Source organism: Choristoneura fumiferana, chromosome 22, assembly GCF_025370935.1.
Source record: "Choristoneura fumiferana chromosome 22, NRCan_CFum_1, whole genome shotgun sequence".
Classification (NCBI taxonomy): domain Eukaryota; kingdom Metazoa; phylum Arthropoda; class Insecta; order Lepidoptera; family Tortricidae; genus Choristoneura; species Choristoneura fumiferana.
The window spans coordinates 7,035,376-7,053,860 of record NC_133493.1 but is presented as its reverse complement, the minus strand read 5'-3'; the positions used below and the strand labels follow the sequence as shown (position 1 = coordinate 7,053,860).

At 36.8% G+C, this 18,485-nt stretch overlaps 1 protein-coding gene across 1 annotated transcript in view; it reads left to right on the top strand.

The window, feature by feature from the left end:
* The window catches only part of Poxn (paired box pox-neuro), a 71,265-nt gene that overhangs the window by 46,067 nt on the left and 6,713 nt on the right, over positions 1 to 18,485 (top strand). Inside the window, exon 4 of the mRNA XM_074104579.1 lies at positions 16,321 to 16,519. Coding sequence (XP_073960680.1) covers positions 16,321 to 16,519 — 199 coding nt within the window. The remainder of the gene's footprint in view (positions 1 to 16,320; positions 16,520 to 18,485) is intronic.

The window sequence follows — 18,485 nt, the reverse complement described above, 5'->3', positions numbered from 1 at the left end:
CCGACGCAAAAAGATGGGTGTTATATGTATTAATGTTCATCTGTCTATGTATGAATGGATTTTGATGCGTTGTTCTTGCGTGAAAGTGAGTTTCTCTGGTGGTTCTTAGCCATATTTAATAAAAATCAGTTCCGCAGTTTTTTAGATCTTTGAAATGGCAAAGTCGAGGGTTTGTCATAGTTCTAAGTTGGTTATTTAACAAAAACTTATCCTTTTAAGAGTGTTTAGAGTCATGTGGGGTAAACTTACGCAGTGGGTAAATGTACGCATATGTACACTTACCCACTGCGTACGTTTACCCCACATGACTTTATAATAATGTAGTTAGCAAGCCTGCGTTGTTTTTATATTACAGGTGTCAATGATGATTACTTACAACAATCTAATCATGGCCCGCATGCTTTACCCTTAATTAACCCCCTTTCAAGCCAAAGTCGGAAATCATATCCGCGTTAAAAAGTTGATTGACCTTTCATCATCACCCCAGACACGCTGCATCCAATCATTTACGATCACTTACCAAAACAGCGTATTTGCACGCCTCGGCCAATCTACATATGTATGCTATCCCGTTTTATTGCCTTTATGATACATGGCCGCACTTTATGGCCTAATGGCCATAATATGACCATAATATGGCCATAATTAGAGGCCGACACAGCTCCTCCGCGCTTTATTGCTTGGGCGGTGCGCTATTGAACGGAACTTTCACACTGAGTTTTATAAGTGTTAGGCGGTTGGGGATGATTTTAGAGATGAGCGCTCGTGGCGTTTAAAAAGAAAAATGTAACGGCTACTCGTCTCTTACTAATGTTGTAGATGCGAAAGTTTGTTTAGTGTGTGTATTTGTTACTATTTTACGCTAAAATGGCTGGATGGATTGGGTTTTCTTGATTTTTGTATATATAATAATGATTATGTGCTACATGTAGGTAAGTAGACATTATTTTGAAATGAGAGCAAATAAATATGATAATAAATAAAATGAGACAAACAACAATATCGTAACACAATACTTGCGAACTGCATTTAAATACAATATTGTGTGTTCTACAAGTGGGTGGGGTGGGGTGGGTTGTGGGCATGCCCAACGTGCCCACAACGGTGGATCCGCCCTTGGACAGAGAGATAGACAGACAGCGGAGTCTCAGTATAGGGTTCCGTACCCAAAGGGTGCCAACAAAGGGTGCAAGGGTGCTAGTAAAAAGTGGCGCGCAAATTTTAAAATACATATAATGGGTTTAATAACCTTCAATTCAGAAACGTTGAAAAATCCCCGACGTTGTCATTTCACATTTCAATATCTCATAAACGGCTCAGCCGATTTAGAGCTAAGAATAATTTCGATTAAAGTAGCTCTAGATTGAAAAAGCACTCGGCAAGCGCAGCGTAGAACGTCCACCAACGAGATGGACGGATGACCTGGTTAAAGTCGCGGGTTCACGGTGGATCCAAGCCGCTTCCGACCGAGGCAACTAGAGATCTATGGGGGAGGCCTATGCCCAACAGTGGACTTCCTATGGCTGATATGATGATGATGAGATTGAAAAATACGGTATCAAAATTGGTCTACCCGTTCGAGAGATACGATGGCACACACAAACATTGGTGTCAAACGTATAACACCCCACATTTTGTGTAAAGACTCGAGAGTAAAAATACAGGTTGCTTCTTCAAAAGTTCCCAGGATGCCCCAAGACATGCCCCATAAAGCGAAAAAATCTGTGACATATTACGTAATACTTACTATGTAGCCTATGGCACAGTTGTAGCCGGCGCACCAAAGACGTAGAGTCCTTTGTTATGGCCAATTAGAATGTTTTCGCACACTTGCGAGCCCGTGACAAGCTACGGGACCTAATGGAGCTGTAAAATATTTTATAGGCACGTTTAACTGCACCATAGTGTAAACTCAAGTTTACAAAACATGGGAAAAATGCACACACGTGGAAACGCTTGCTCGATGAGACTTAGACAGATTAAAGAGTTTAAAGATTACTCACTGGATTTACACTGTGTCTGCAGTGGTGTCTGCACTTATACTACTCTTATTATTATTATTCCCCTCAATGGCGGCCTTAAGGCTTGGGCCATATAACATTCTTCCCCAGAAGAGAGAAGAGTAGTACCTAAAACAAAAGAATAATAAAAAAGGTCATTATATCAGACTAGCAATTTTTACATAGGTACACTACTTACGTGCGGGTCAAACGTAAATATTTTTTACATAGGTACACTACTTACGTGCGGGTCAAACGTAAATATTTTTACATAGGTACACTACTTACGTGCGGGTCAAACGTAAATAATTTTTACATAGGTACACTACTTACGTGCGGGTCAAACGTAAATATTTTTTACATAGTTACACTACTTACGTGCGGGTCAAACGTAAATAATTTTTCCACTTCTAAAGGAGCGGCCACACCGCTGCTTAATCAAGGGTGACGGTACGGAATCGCAGTGACGCATCGTATTTCGTCGTTTTTAGGGTTCCGTAGCTAAAATGGCAAAAACAGAACCCTTATAGTTTCGCCATGTCTGTCTGTTTGTCTGTCTGTGTGTACGTCCGCGGCTTTGCTTTGCTAGAAAGCTGTAATTTTGCTCGAATATATATATAAACTATGCCGACAAAATGGTACAATAATAAATTCAAAATATTTTTTTTTGTTGTACCTCCCATAGACGTAAAGTGGAGGTGTTTTTTTTTCTCATCCAACCTTGTAGTGTGGGGTATCGTTGGATAGGTTTTTTTAAACCATTAGGGGGTTGCTAAAACGATTTTTCGATTTTGTGATTTTTTTGCAAAATATTCAACTTTAAAGTGCAAATAATTGCAGGTGGTAGGACTTTGTGCAAGGTCCGCCCGGATTGCTACCACCATCTTGCTCGCTAATCCTGCCGTAAAGCAACAGTGCTTGCACTTTTGTGTTTCGGCGTGGAGAGTAAGACAGCCGTTGAAGTTACTGTCTGTACTGTAGGCCTCTAGGTTGGCAACGCGTCTGCAATACCCCTGGTGTTGCAGATTTTTATGGGTGGTGGTGATCTCTTACCATCAGGAGACCCACTTGCTCGTTTTCCATACAGTCGAATAAAATTTTTTTTTCATTAAAATCGAGCCCTCCCCCCCCCTCTAAAATCTAAACCGGTGGGCAGAAAAAATTGAAAAATTCAGGATGGTAGTAGAATGTTTCTCTCTCTCTCTCTCTCTCTCATATCAAACTTACCATGAAAACTATAACGGTTAAGTTTTCTTGAAAATTATTAGTAGTTTAAGAGTAAATAGCAGCCTAAGGTATAAAATATACCTAAACTTGGAATATTCCGTACAAAATACGAGATCCTTAGAAAAATTTTAACTTAATTTTTTCGTAATGGCTACGGAACCCTATTTCGGGCGTGTCCGACACGCTCTTGGCCGGTTTTTATTGCGTGTTCTCCACACCGCTGCTAAAAATACGCAAACGGTGCGGTATCGCAATGCCGTGCCGTAAACGTCAGGAGCTTACCGCATGCTCTCCACCAAAAGTCGTGACGTTAACGCAATACAAGCCATTGCGGGTATTTGGGTGGAACCCAAAAGTCGTCCATTTAATACCTTAGCTAAAGCTTAGTGAAAAATCTCTTATGCCCTACACATTAAACCGTAATGTATGGTTTTTTTTGGTGTCACAATAGAACTTTGGTCCATATTTTTGAACTTTACCCATTTGGCAAAGATCAAGCGCAACGAAAGACAATGGCATCCAAGACAGGTAGACCACCAGTACAATAGTTTTACTGTAGCGTGACGTTTGTTAGTTCATGAAATGACAATTAAATTGAACGCGACACCTCAGTGTTGCTTATGCATGAACACAGTGCTGCCAGGCTGAATATTTAATGCACACGTCATATTAGTTGACAGAGCTGTTAATGTCGCTTTGGCATGTCATGACGGTCACTCGGATATTTATTAATATAAAGATATTTATTTATTAAGCCATTTTTATTCATAGATTTACAGATACGTGTACTGTTTACGTTAACTTAAATAGGCAACTAGGGTTTTTTAACAGAGTTTAAAAAAAGGACGAAGTTCAATTCAATTGACATGGTAATTCTATTTTTACTATGTCAAAGGAAGTTTCGGTCCTATTTCGTTTGGCGAATCATTGCATAGCTCTGAACTTACGGCGCCATCTCTATGCGAGTTGGTGAATCAAATTAAATCAAGATGGCACTGATAGGTAAGGCTGATATAAACTGCACATGCTCAAAAGACGATGAACAATGCTCAGTTGCTCAAGAACTAGGTAGAAGGTCAACTAAGGAAATAATTAATTGGTTTATTCAAGGGTTATTTTGTGGAAATCTATACCAATGAACTACATTGTTTTGTCGTACGTGTGGTAGCAGGGGAGCCAGGATAAAAATGTTGCAATTCCTTAAATAAACTATTAACTATCCGATAATACGAGTACCTAGTTACTAATAAAATAACCTATGGTATTTAACATCATAATTATCTAATGACAAATACTCGATAAATAAAACCAACGAACATTTGTTACAGCTATCAAACGTCAATCTCTAAAAAAAATAAAAAAAAGACCTTGTTTTTGGATTTCGAACGCGAGATCTAATAAAGATAAGGCAAAGAGCGTTCTGAAACCGCGTTCAGGTAGAAACTCACCCCTGCGTATTACCATGTTATTAGGATAAACTGTAGCGTTTCTGAACGGAAATTCGGGCGATTCCGAACTCGCATAGATGACATTTAATTGCGTTCCGTACTTGGAGCATAGAGCCAAACGGAGATGGCAAACGCACTTTTTTCTGTACCAAATAGTTGTAATACATTTTGGTTGAAGGTATTGTATTATTGTATCGCCACCGCATTAACATACAACAATCTATCGGGAACATCAAAGTAGATAAAAATCGACTTGTGAGTAGCGAGATTAATTAGTTAGGTATATGTGTAGTTAATAATACGATTTTCAAAAAACTGTTATTTTCAAGTATTCGCTGGGTGCAAAGTAGGAGGTGGGGGAACCACGAATCGATCGCAGCGCGAAATTTACGTGTTCGTGCATTATTCAGCAAAATTAAATAAATATGCGTCACGAAACCTGCTGCGTAGTTAACTGCAAGAATAGTGGCTAAAACAGTGAACACAAATTCTATAAATTTCCACAAGAAAGATGTTTTATATAGCGTCGATATCACTGAAGTTTGACGAATTACACGAGCTTCAATGGTGTGGCTCATTATGAATTTACGATCTTCACTAGTTTCTTTTACATCTTGGACACATTGAGCAAAAACTAAGTGTTTTCCTTTTATTGTTGTGTATGGTCGGAAAACGATGTCGTATATTTAGTGTGCTTGGAATCCAGTTTTTATAATGAATGTGGCCATGTTTAACTGAATACACAAAAATACTGCATTACTAATTTGTTTATTTTATTACTTCTCGTGAAGACAGTCATAAGAAAGTCCGTGTCCTGAAATTAATTGATTGTGCCATTTTAGACGGGAAATAAAAAAAGTCAACGTTATTATCGACACTATAGATTTACATGATCGAATAGAATGTAAATTACGATATTTCGTTGAAATTATTTGTTTTGTTTCCTTACTCTTCGTAATGACAGCCAGCCATTTGATATTTCAAAGTCCGCCGTAACTGTAACCGCTAGTTGGCGCTGTCATCGCGCACCCAGCGAATAGGAAGGACAGAAAATCAGAACACTATGATGTAAATAGGATGTAAATAGGATTAAAAGATCTGACGTTTCAAATAAAATTTCATTATAAATGTATAGAATAAGTCAATAGTATTTTGCTAATGTATTTTAAGTAATAATCAAATGGACATACAATCACTACTCCCATATTATAGGATATCGTTTATCTGTTTTTTGAAGCTTCGTCTACGTTTCAGGAGAACTTGATAAAGCGAATTATAAAGTGTGCTAAAGATCATTAAAATCTGTTCAGCAGTTTATGCGTCACATTTTAACAAAATATTTGTACATCCTTTAATTCGCGTGTTTATGATATTATGGACGAAATAACTAAAAAAATCGATGATCGTACTTTTAGCAGAGGGCTATCCCTATATGCACAGATTATACATATATGCTTATGCTCTCTGTGGACCGCTCCGGATGGTTTGATGCTCTAAGGTTCCGTGTGGGGGTTGGTATTTAAATAATTGTGAACATTGTTTCGAGTTGTCGTTTTATAATCGACATGAACTAATTACTGTTTCGTTTTATGTTTGCAGTGAACAATATTTATGGGAGGGTATCGGTGGGAAATATCGATCTAGTGTTAAAACAAAAGTTTGTGTCGATTAAAACTAGGTACGCATTTGATATATTTACTGCTAGAAACGCATATATGCGTTTTTTTTCCAATGCAGCTGTCATTCTGGAGTGATTTGAACGCATATGTGCGTTGGTAGCACCTGAGGAAGTCCCGGGCTTCATACCTGGCAGCACATACGTGGAGAAATACGTTTTTGTTAAAAAAATAATGCAAGTTTTTGTATCGATAGGAAGTTGGTGAAATCTGACTTGCAGGGTTTGAAATAAACTTGTATACTTGCGTACATGCCATAATTGAACATTTTAGGGTAAACTACCCAGTCAATAGCCCTTCCAAAAATTTAATATATTATCGCCACCAAATATTTACATATTCTACCCTAAAATATTTACCTACTTGATAGTGTTAACAGCTTTTAGTTAAAACTTACACAGGACAGAAAAAAATCTACGAAAAAAAAAACGGCCACAACGTCCATTAATTGCCCAAAAAACAACACCAGTGACAGTGATCGCAAAGCATCAAAATTATACACAGATGCAAGTGCAAGTTAAAAAAAGGCTTTAAAAGATGGTCAAGGGAGTATGATGTTGATCTATGCTTGTATTTTTTTTTTCATGACCATTTGCCGTTAATGGCAAAACCCGAACCCCATCCGAAATCAAAACGGGAGGACAGACCCGGGCAATTATATAAGAAATTCGTAAAAAAAAAACATTTTTAAACAAAGGCTTTAGTTTCCATACTACACTGTGCTTTAGTGCATAGACATTAGCATTCATTGAAGATTGTGAAGATGTGAAGGCACGGGCGTGAAATCGGTGATGGTACTGATGTAACCCGATCGATCAATATATAATCGATTGTGAAGATGAAATTCATGGATAAGCTGCTGTGACATAATTTTTAACATTTAACAAATACGAGTACTTATAGTACTTAATGGTTGCAAAATCAGCTAGGTATACTTTCTTTTAACTCCATCAATACAAACTTATAAATAAGTATATACTTTTAAACATAAAATTAACTAGGTATGTATATTGTTTTTTGAAGTAAAGTAAGTAAAATAAAGTCAATAATTAAGTGCTAAAAATTCTATCAATTCGGCTGACTACTACAAGCTTGAAAATCTACATGCAAAATAATTTTCATTAATATAATACTTTTCTACGGATTAATCTAGTATATATAAGTATTTATAAGTTAAACGTCTCATAGATCGAAAAGAAAAATATACGAGTCGACTTGAGAACCTCCTTCGTTTTTTTCGTCAGTTAAAAAGAAAATTCATCTCAAAAGGTTTGTTAAAAGAAGTAGTACGTCAATGGGTTAAAGTTCAAATACGCAGCTCGCGTCAAATCGAATGATGTTCTTTATTCAAATAATTAGGTCTTTTCCCGTCCACAATCGCGGGTCGCATCGGGCAATTTGTAACAGTAATGGTGCGATTGGTCAACCCGGGTCATGGGAGCGGTGAGCACCTGTCAACCGCTGTCAACTATCGCCGCTCTTATCTGTTAAGGCCTTAATAACCACACGTGTGGAAGGGCTAGGGATGCCGTTCGGAATTCGAACGATAAAAAATATTTTAATTTTTTCATGGCATGTTGCTGGCCAGTGGTTTAATCGGTGGATTTGGACAACTCATTTTTTTGGCTATTTAGGAAATTCATTGATCCTACAGTGGTTAACTGAAAATTGGTAGCATTTCTTAGGCAAAATGTGTCTGTCTGTCCGCCAGTCATAGTCGATTTGCTCGGAAAATACGTAATTGTTTGCGTTAAAAATTATGGGGTCACTTTTGGGCGTAAACTAGCCCTTCCCCTCCTCATTTATCTCCGAAACTACTGCGCCTAAAATTTTGAAAAAACAGAAAATAGTTTTATACCTATAGATTACAGGAAACTATATAAGAAGTCCATGGTAGATAAAATAACATAAAAAAATCTATATCATCTAGGAAAGTACGAAAACCTCTCTATGCGAGTTTAAACCGCGCTTGTCCCCGGTTTTTTGTATCAACTTTCCTTTGCGCAAAACATTATTTCATAATGTAAAGTTGACTCAATAATATCATTATCCATTACTTTAACACAGTTTATCGCACTATCTTAAGTAACCTATTTCGTGGTTTTTAGTGTTTGAACTAATTTTAAAGTTATTTATTTAAGACGTGACGCGTTGCCCTTCTGGGGGCACGGCAGTGACCCCGTCAACTCGTAACTTATTTTTGCACTGCAATTATTATACTCCATTTTATATTTTTAATATTTTAAAAGTCCTACCTGCTAACCCTAAATTATTTATGCAGCGTAGCGTCGATACTGTCTGAAATGTGTTTGTTTTGCTTCGGCTCTGAACTGAACAATGGACATATTTAACGAGTTTTGTGTACTTGTAGTAAATTACATAGTTGCAGTGTCAAAAAGGGGCTAGGCAAATTTTAAGAATAAGAATAAGATTCATTTATTCGCTATTCGCAGAAACAGTTTTATAGTAAGTACAAGTTATAACAAAACAAGAAAAGGAAGTTTTTTTTTAAACTTTGAAACGCTCTTTTTCTAGAATCACTTTAAATTTAAAGTTTCTTTTAGATCGCGGAATGTCAAAATTGCGGCCATCTTATTGGGGAAGAAACCATCAATTTGATTGCTAGATTTTTTCTTTAGAAACAGTGATAATCACGTACAAGATTGATTTGTTTCATTTTACCCTTATCTATTATTGAAGTTTATGTAAAGTTTGTCATACTGATATGCGTCTATTACGATATATTTTGAGGTCTGATTCTCCATATATTTACCTACTTACCTAGGTAATCTGCTGGAAGCTCAACCCGCAGTACAAACTTTTCGTAGTAAAATTCCACGATAAGTACAATGATGGTTTACTGGGACAAGGTTTTACTACGGTTTGAGCTTATGAAAATAATACAGCTCTACGCAGGTCGCAGCTCAATTCCCTTTGTCACTTTAAGGAAATTGAGTTGCCAATCGCACCCCACTGGTAATTATATTGACTGGCAGCACTGATGATGCAAATACGAGACTGGCAACTGTGTGCTCTTAATTTAAAATTGTAACGTCGTTTTTACGGTGCCAGGTAATGATGAGATGGGTACATAATTTCATTAACCGGTTGATGGCACCAAGAACTTACTACTTGTAGATGCCAGATCTAGCAAAACTATTACTTAAGATCCTCTGGATGTGAGAAATACGTAAGTTTATCCATTATTTTAATTATCAATGGTAAATTGAAAATAAAAATTATATCATCAACGTATAATTCTTAAACGCGCTAGCAAAAGTCGTATACTCATATATTCCGACCGGCCATGATCGGTTTAGGATTTTCGGATTTGCACCGATAATATCCCGTTTACGGCCGATCGCGTCGGATTATATTGTCAATATTATTACCCGCTTTAATACCGTAAAGCTGCTTCATAAAACATATTGGAAATTATACAGATATGTCCAGTTTATCTTGACTTCGGTTGGCTTTATATGTCACACTGCAAGCGAGTAACACGTCTAAATTTCTTACTTAATATACCTACCTACCTGCTTTCATGTGGAAGAAATAGAGTGTACAGTACATTCTTGGAACGTGTAACTAGGGTTTGAAACTATTGAAGTTAGCTAATTGAAATGATTTTTGAATTAAAAATGCAGTCGAACTCTTTTATCCTCCTATGCTATATATACATATATGTGTATATATGCTATTATTATATACGAAGGTAAGGTCTCAAAATCAAATATCTCAAAACAATCAAATGACAATGACTAAGCATTTTCATACAATATTGTTCCATATTCAGGCATTTTAAGTCTAAAATGTCTTCAATTAATTTTCACTCTTTATTCTGACTGTATTCTCGTTGATCCGTTTTTACAAAATGCACAGTACACGATTGTTGCCACTGCTCTATGGAATACTTTAAATGTCACAGCTTCCGTAAAAACTGCATTAATATAACACCAACAAAATACCGCCAAGCAAATAGAGCAAAAGCTATTTAACGATCGAGATCCTTCCGTTGCTTTATAAAAATGGTAAAGCCTAAAAGCATTTAAAGACTTGCAATAATGCAAAAAGTTTTATTTTACCTTGATTGAATCGTCGCCTTCCTTCGACCTTAAAGGACTGTTATAATTCCATAGCCATGAGGCTTGAGTATTTATCAAATGACAAAAAACAGTAGGCATTATCTTTGATTACAAAGTTGAATTCTTACATTGTTTTGTGCGACACCACTGTCAGACGGGACCATGTTTTTTTGTTTCTGTTATTGACTTTGTAATTTAAATTTCACAGAATGTTCTACAAAAAACTGTTACAATATGCGTTTCCACTTTGATATTTTGTAAAAGTTGAGAATCATGACTACAATATTCATGTATACATCTTCTTTAAAATATCACAAACGTTTATGAAATCGTTATATACTTAACTTTCAAACGCGTTGCAGCAAAATAGAGGACTGCAAAAAGAGCTGTTCGTTTCTCATGGTCATTTACTTTGCGGTGTTATGATCGCTCTCTACTCTACGTAGGTAAGTGGCTTAGAAGATTACGGAGCACTGACGGGAATATACCTGATATTCATAGAGTCATATAGAAGAAAGATTTTTTAAATCTCTTTTGTGCTGTCATGCTTCTGGCTGACTGCACCCTAGCCAATGCTTTATTCAATAATAATAGAAGGATACTTTCATTTTTCTAATTTTTGACGCCAAGGCGTAAATTATGCCAGGTTTCTGACTGTGGCATATAAAATAAAATCTGCTAATTTCGATGCGCAGGTACAGCGTACAGTCGAAAGGCCAAATGTCTGCCAGCGTGCCAGCTGAGAATCCTGCAATTTATTTCATTGACATCGTCTGCGTAATAGCCTAGCCATAATTATGATCCTTTTTGTTTCCGCAGTCAACTAGACTACCGAATACACCTGCCGCATTAGCGAGACTAGAATTAATATCGAATCAATGTTCCATTAAAGTCGAGTCGCACGCCCTGCAGATTATCTCTCACCCCATCAAGGTGGAAAGTCTAATAGAAATCTGTAATAAGAATCACTAATCGTCCACGCGTTTGTGGACAGTTACGCCATCTTGCGAGTGCAAAAACCGATATTGGATGTGTCAAGGTATGATTGATGCGCGCTGCAAAAACGGTGAACGGAGCCCGTGACGCGGGAATGCCTGAATGCTACCGCTTGTTTGTATTGTGACCTCCTTTGACAGCCTTGATATAACTGCGTTTATTTAGTTTTATGTCCTGTCTTGGGTATGCCAACTTTTTTTAATAACGCACTGGCTGGCAATTTCTAAAGTTGGCGTTAAAAAAGTTGATTTCCTTCAAAATTTCTATCGCGACTATTCATTTTTTTGTATACGGCTTTTACGTATAATTTTAAGAACCTATATTTTCAAATTCACCAAAATTTGGTGCCGGAAGATGGTAAAAAAAAATTGTACCCTAAAATAGGTGTTTTTTGTCAGCAAAAATGTTATCAGTAAATTTAATGTCAAAATATGTTTGAATAATTCCGTTATTAGACCCATAAACGGAAACCAACAATATATCTAACAGGAAATTTAATAAAAAACACTAATTAAGTGATTATTTCGTTATACTTCTAATTTCTATTAGGAAAAAAAAGAAGATTTTTTAAGTCACATATTATCAAGAAATTGGATTTTAAATAATTATCATTTAAAATCCAACAATAGATATGATTGGATATTAGGTTTTTTTTATTTATTTATGGAGAATTTATTATTTATTATTAAATTATTTTGTTAAATCAATATAACATTATCACCATAAATAAGTGTAAAAATCTCAAGGCACGTTAAAAAGACATCTCATACCTAAAACTTAACTATACTTACCTTTTATGCCACTATCGTAATTAATTTTTACTTTTGAAAATATGAAGCCTTAAAAAAATAAGTGGATTTTACATGTGTTACAAACAACATAATTAAAACTAGTAAATTATGAAGTAAATATGTTTATAGCAATTTCGCCTGATTTTTATAGAATTATTAAAGAAACTGTACTTTACTGTCGCGGTGATAAATTTTGGTGGATTATTGAAGAATATTATTGCAAATTACCTAACATAATTTTTAATGCAAAAAATTGCTTATTTGAATTCATGTTGATTTTACTTAGAACGGAGGTGTTAGGTGACTGGGGTAATTTGGGAGCATAATGAACTTCCTATCCGATGAGAATTTTGCCCAATCTGTCTTTATTATTTTTGTAACTAAATCATAAGGTCCAAGGGTTGGTCAAACCTTGATGAGTCAGTCAGTCAGACGGTTAGGATTTTTCTTTTTATATTTGAAGATAAGTTTAGTCAAATTCGCATAAAAACAAGTTTGTGTGAATTATGTGGTTGTGTTTTGAACAGTACTCTTTTCAAAATGTTACGAACCAAGTCATAGTCAGCCAGGTGTAAAACTAAAGTGAAGAAATCGATTAAAAATACAAATTTTGACAACTTGATGTTACGTTTGAAACATAAAAAAAGTTTCCGTTTTGATAATTTCCTATTTCCAACATCCAGAGGCATCTGTTTGATTGAATTTACGGAATCGAGATTAAAAATCAATTACACGACCTATTTTTTACCGCGAAAACAGCACCTCCTCACGCACGCAAGCTTTTAAATTATAATTACGGTACTCTCAAGTAGTCCGTCAAAGTTAATGTGTAAATAGTAGCCTTCGGGATTAGGTGTGGTAAAGTATCCCTTTTCGAATGTGGGGCGTCAATTTTGGCGGGAAACTAATAATTACGCCATTAGACTCAATCGATATCCTATTGAACGCACAATTTTAGCGCCATCTTTTATTTTACTTTTTAAAACCGAAGGGTGCGTTCACGAGGTAAGCTATAATTATCTGTTATGCTTATGCATTCATAATGCATGTCATAATATTATTTGAGACGGTTTATTTTATTTACCAATTGTATTGAACCAAACATCCTTGATTATACTTTTGTATGTCACATATCGTAACAAATTGTAGTTTTTTGTAATAAAGATGCATATCAAAAGATTGAGTAGCTACGGAATGTTAATTATAGTCCAGTATCTTTACAACACTTCATGTCCAAAGGTAATATTAGTCTATTGGTATTAAAATAGTGTACCGTGCGAACTCACAGGTGGGTAGAGTAATGACCTAGCTTATATCCCTGGCTTTGCTCATTACTCGGTGCTGAGCGGTAGTATATGTCTGATCGATATCTCGCTACTGGACTAATCATTGTTTTGTCGGAGTTTAGGTACTCGTTAATCGGTAGGAGATAATATTGTAACGGTTTCTGGGAAAAAATACACTTGGCGTACAAAAGGGGTACTCAATAGTACTAATACCTTGATGATTCGAATTGTTATTTTGTAACGGAACTTAAACCTGTTTTTTTTTACCAACCGAGCTTTAATTTTTAATAATTAATTTTTAGTATATTATACTAAGGGGCTGTTTCACCATCCATTGATTAATGTTAACTGACGGTTAATTGTGATGCCGTCTCCGTCTATTGGAACAAAACAAATAGAGACGGCATCACATTTAGCCGTTAGTTAACACTAATCAGTGGATGGTGAAACAGCCCCTAAGCATTGCCATCTGTTATCGAGTAGCTTTTACTAAAATAATTTACTTACTTTGCAAAAGATGGCGTTATAAGTTCAGGAGAGGTTTGTTTACACATCAAAAAGAAAATAGAATTACCTAAGTAGCTATAATTAATTTATTTTAAGATAAATCCTTGGCAGATCGATTTTCAGACTTGAAGCAACCTTCCTCCTCCTCCTCTCCTCTCCTCTCTTTTTCCTCTAATCGTAGAACTATTTGGGGTAACATCGTGGCATGTATTTTTGTTGGTACTCGTATTTATTTATGTAGATTAAACTTTGATGAAATATGACTAATATAATTTATTTATTTAAACAATGAATTTTTACATATAAATAAAAATAAAAAAAACATATAAAATTAACTAAAACGGGCTTCCTCATCCAAAGGCAGCGCAGCGCGGGGCATTGTGCCTAAGACGCTAGCGGCGTTGCCTCGTTGCACTGCAAGGCTGTCTTTGGGCGAATATGACTTGTTAAAATAACTAACTTGAAATGCTTAAAAGGGCGGACATGGTGATGGTCTTAAAGCTAAAAGGGTTCCTTGGGACTATGAAACCCTAACAACTTAGGTACGCATTCGAAGTCCACGGACGAACAATAACTGCTAACATAATTAATTATGGATAAATCATGTTGGTTTTTCATAATTTATCTATGAAGATGATGTCATATTTTTGTATTAAAATAAAATGTTATCACGATTAATTACAATCAGGAAGTAATCTGGCATATATTATCCTGTTGCAAAAACGAGAATAAGACAAACATGCATTAACCTCAGATCTCAGATGTCATGATTAAATTGTCATTAATGTAACGTCATTGTAATATGTTGCATATGATTGTTTTGTCTGAGCTTCCGCTTGATTGGTTTATTTACTACACTAGTGTTTACCCACGGTTTTGCACGCGTGAACCATTAGATCTGGCAGTTGAGTGCATGGAAATTCCGGGATTTTACGAAATAAGTATCTATGCGGGAATCCCCAAAAATTACATTGTGGATTTCATTAACGCTGCACATAAACAACAGTGTCAAATTTCATGACTCTACGCTCAGCGGTTGATATTTCAAGACCTTATCCCTGCCCCATGGGAATATCGGGATAGAAAGTAGGTTATGTGTTAATCCAGATGTCCAGCCGTCTATACACCAAATTTCATCCAAATCCATCTAGACGTTTTAGCGTGAAGGAGTAACAATCATATACACACATACACACACACTCACACAACACACAAACTTTCGCATTATTTATAATATAATATAAGTAGGAAGTGGGATACCTTGAAGGTTCGTTTTGTGGCACTCGGTGGAACCCTGTCGCAGTACTATCCTTATCAAGTTTTTTTTATTAGTGCGGCAAATGCTGACTGCGTCAGGGTTCTTGGTTGCAGGTGGTAGGACCTTGTGCAAGGTCCGCCCGGATTGCTACCACCATCTTGCTCGCTAATCCTGCCGTGAAGCAGCAGTGCTTACACTGTTGTGTTTCGGCGTGGAGAGTAAGACAGCCGGTGAAATTACTGGCACGTGAGGTATCCCATCTTAGGCCTCTAGGTTGGCAACGCGTCTGAAATACCCCTGGTGTTGCAGATGTTTATGGGCGGTGGTGATCTCTTACCATCAGGAGACCCATTTGCTCGTTTGCCATCCAGTCAAATAAAAAAAAAAAAAAAAAAAAAAAAAAGTTCTACCGAGCGAGGCACACAAAGTTGTCAATTATTCGAAGGTATAGGTAGGTACAGTTTTAAAAAATCGTACAAAAACTGTACAATTTTCTCACACACACCATACGAAAACGGCACCGGTCGAACGGTGCAGTCTGGCCCTATATATCATCCCAGCCTATATACGTCCCACTGCTGGGCACAGGCCTCCTCTCAGAATGAGAGGGCTTGGGCCGTAGTTCCCACGCGGGCCCAGTGCAGATGGGGAACTTCACACACACCATTAAATTGCTTCGCAGGTTTCTGCAGGTTACCCCTCACGATGTTTTCCTTCACCGTAAAGCTCGTGGTAAATTTCAAATGTATTTTCGCACATGTGTCAAACCACTCGGCCACCACGGCCTTTACGACTAAGTGCGAAATTCGAACTTCGTATCTTGCCGTCCCACTGACGCTAATATTATGTAATACGAGAGTGAGAGGGATACACGAACTTCGATTTTCTTATTTCGTAGTAGCCCCCCTAACCTGCCTGATCAATAGGATTTTTCGCAGCGTCTGTGGGCCCCATACATAGAATAGAGTACGCTCACATGAACTTGTCTCGTTGACATACAATTTCGTCTTCCCATTCCGTAGTTCTAACCTCTCCCTCTTTTCCAGCAAGTGGCAACTCCCACGGTGGTCAAGAAGATCCTCCGCTTGAAGCAAGAGAACCCGGGCATGTTCGCGTGGGAAATCCGGGACAGGCTACTGAGTGCTCGGGTGTGTGAGCCCCACTCCATACCCTCGGTGTCCAGCGTCAATAGGATCCTGAGGAACAGTGGGCTCGCTTGGAGCGAGGATGAGATGCGAAGTCATGGTAGGTAGCTGTACTAAATTCGAGCATTAGATTTTTCGGGTGCGTCAGGTGGGATTTGAACCCTTTTGGTTATCCATGCCGAGCTTGCTAGATTAATTGCACCACGCCCCACCTACCAACCATTTAAAGTCAACTGCCAGGCTAAATAATTCCAGTGCCCTTAGTGTAAGTTTCGGTTACAAAATACGTCTCGATCGCGTTCGCGTTAAAATCTCAATTTGTATGGAAACACGAACATCGCAAACGTTCCGCTAGAGGCGCTGTTCGTGTTTGCATACAAATTGAGATTTTAACGCGAACGCGATCGAGACGTATTTTGTAACCGAAAACTTACACTAAGGGTACTGAGAGCAAAACTGTGGGTATAGGATGATACGTCATACGTTCGTTACATCAACAATACTAACATATTTTTGATAAACTACTTTTTTTCGTATTTAAATTTTCGCAAAGCTGGCGTAAAGTTCTATAGTGGCTTGTAATTAATGTTTAAAGGTATTTCTAGCTGTTGCCCATGACTCTGTCCGTGTAGAATTCGTTTGTCGCTTCCCGTGGGAACTATGCAATTTTTTGGGATAAAATTATTCTATGTCCATCCCCAGGACTCAAAGTATCTGTATGCCGAATTTTATCTAAATCGGTTAATTGGTTTAGACGTGAAGAGGTAACTAACAAACAAATAGACTTAACAAACTTTCGCTTATGATATTAGTGGGATACGCAAAGTAAAACTGTTGTCATAGGTACATATGTATGTTCTTTAAATACATAGATTACACATAATTAAAACCCCTACTAAGTCACTAGACATTTTATGACCGACAATCTGTTTTCCTATAATTAAATAAACATATTTGTGTACACCTGTCTCGAGAATTTACGTCCGTCTGTCGCGATGTTTGACATCACTTAGTTTTGTTTTGAATAGCTTTGAATTACGGTTATGGTTGCTTTTTAACGTTTACTTAATTATTGTTGAAGTATATTGCATTTGATAAGGTAGCATTGAATTAAATTAGTTACATCCATTTTTTAACATTTAAAAAGTAGATCCAAGGCACTCACATAATCTCGAAAATACAAACTGAAACATAGATAGCACAGAAAAACCAGAAAAATAGACCACTGGGCAGACACGAATTTCTCCTATGCACCACATATCTCAGCTTGTTTCTTATTTAGTCACTTAAGCAGCGACACTAGTGACATCTATGCTGTAGCACTCATCGAAAAACTTTCAGCATTCTATAGGAACTAACCGCTCACCCGGACAAGAGATGTCGTTATTAAGCAATCAAATTAAGATTGGTTTTTGGAGTTTTTGTGCATTTTTTATATCAACTCCATTTTTTTTTCTTTTACGGTATAACACGTGTCACGGAATGCCGAGGACCTCAGGGTTCGATTCCCAGCGCTGGTCTATTTTTCTGGTTTTTCTGTGCATCTATGTTTCAGTTTGTATTTTCGATATGGGTTTTACGGGATGACCGTAAAAAAGTAACAAAATTTGAAGTTGAAATAAAAAATATAAAAAGACTCCAAAAACCAATTTTAACTCACATAATCGATCAAATGCAAACAATTAATATGATTTTATTTTACGTCATTTCGTGAATTTGGGAAAAAATACGCTCATTATACTATTGACTTATATGGTTTTCAAAGAGGATTGCCTCTTGAACGGGTATCTCAATTTGTTCTACTTTAACTAATCTCGGTAAGAATGAGATAGAAGTACCTAGTCAAATATATTTCTGTCTTTCTTATGGTATGTACGTCGTTTTCACCATTTTAACTGTTTGACACTATGAGTTCGCCTTTGTACGGTCAAGGAGTTTAATTCATTGGCCACCATGGAACCATTTCACAGTAAACGTCAGTGACATCGCATTAATTAACAAGGAAAGTCCTTTGAAAAGGTTCCATGGTGGACCATGAATTAAATTCCTTGACTGTACATCTGTTT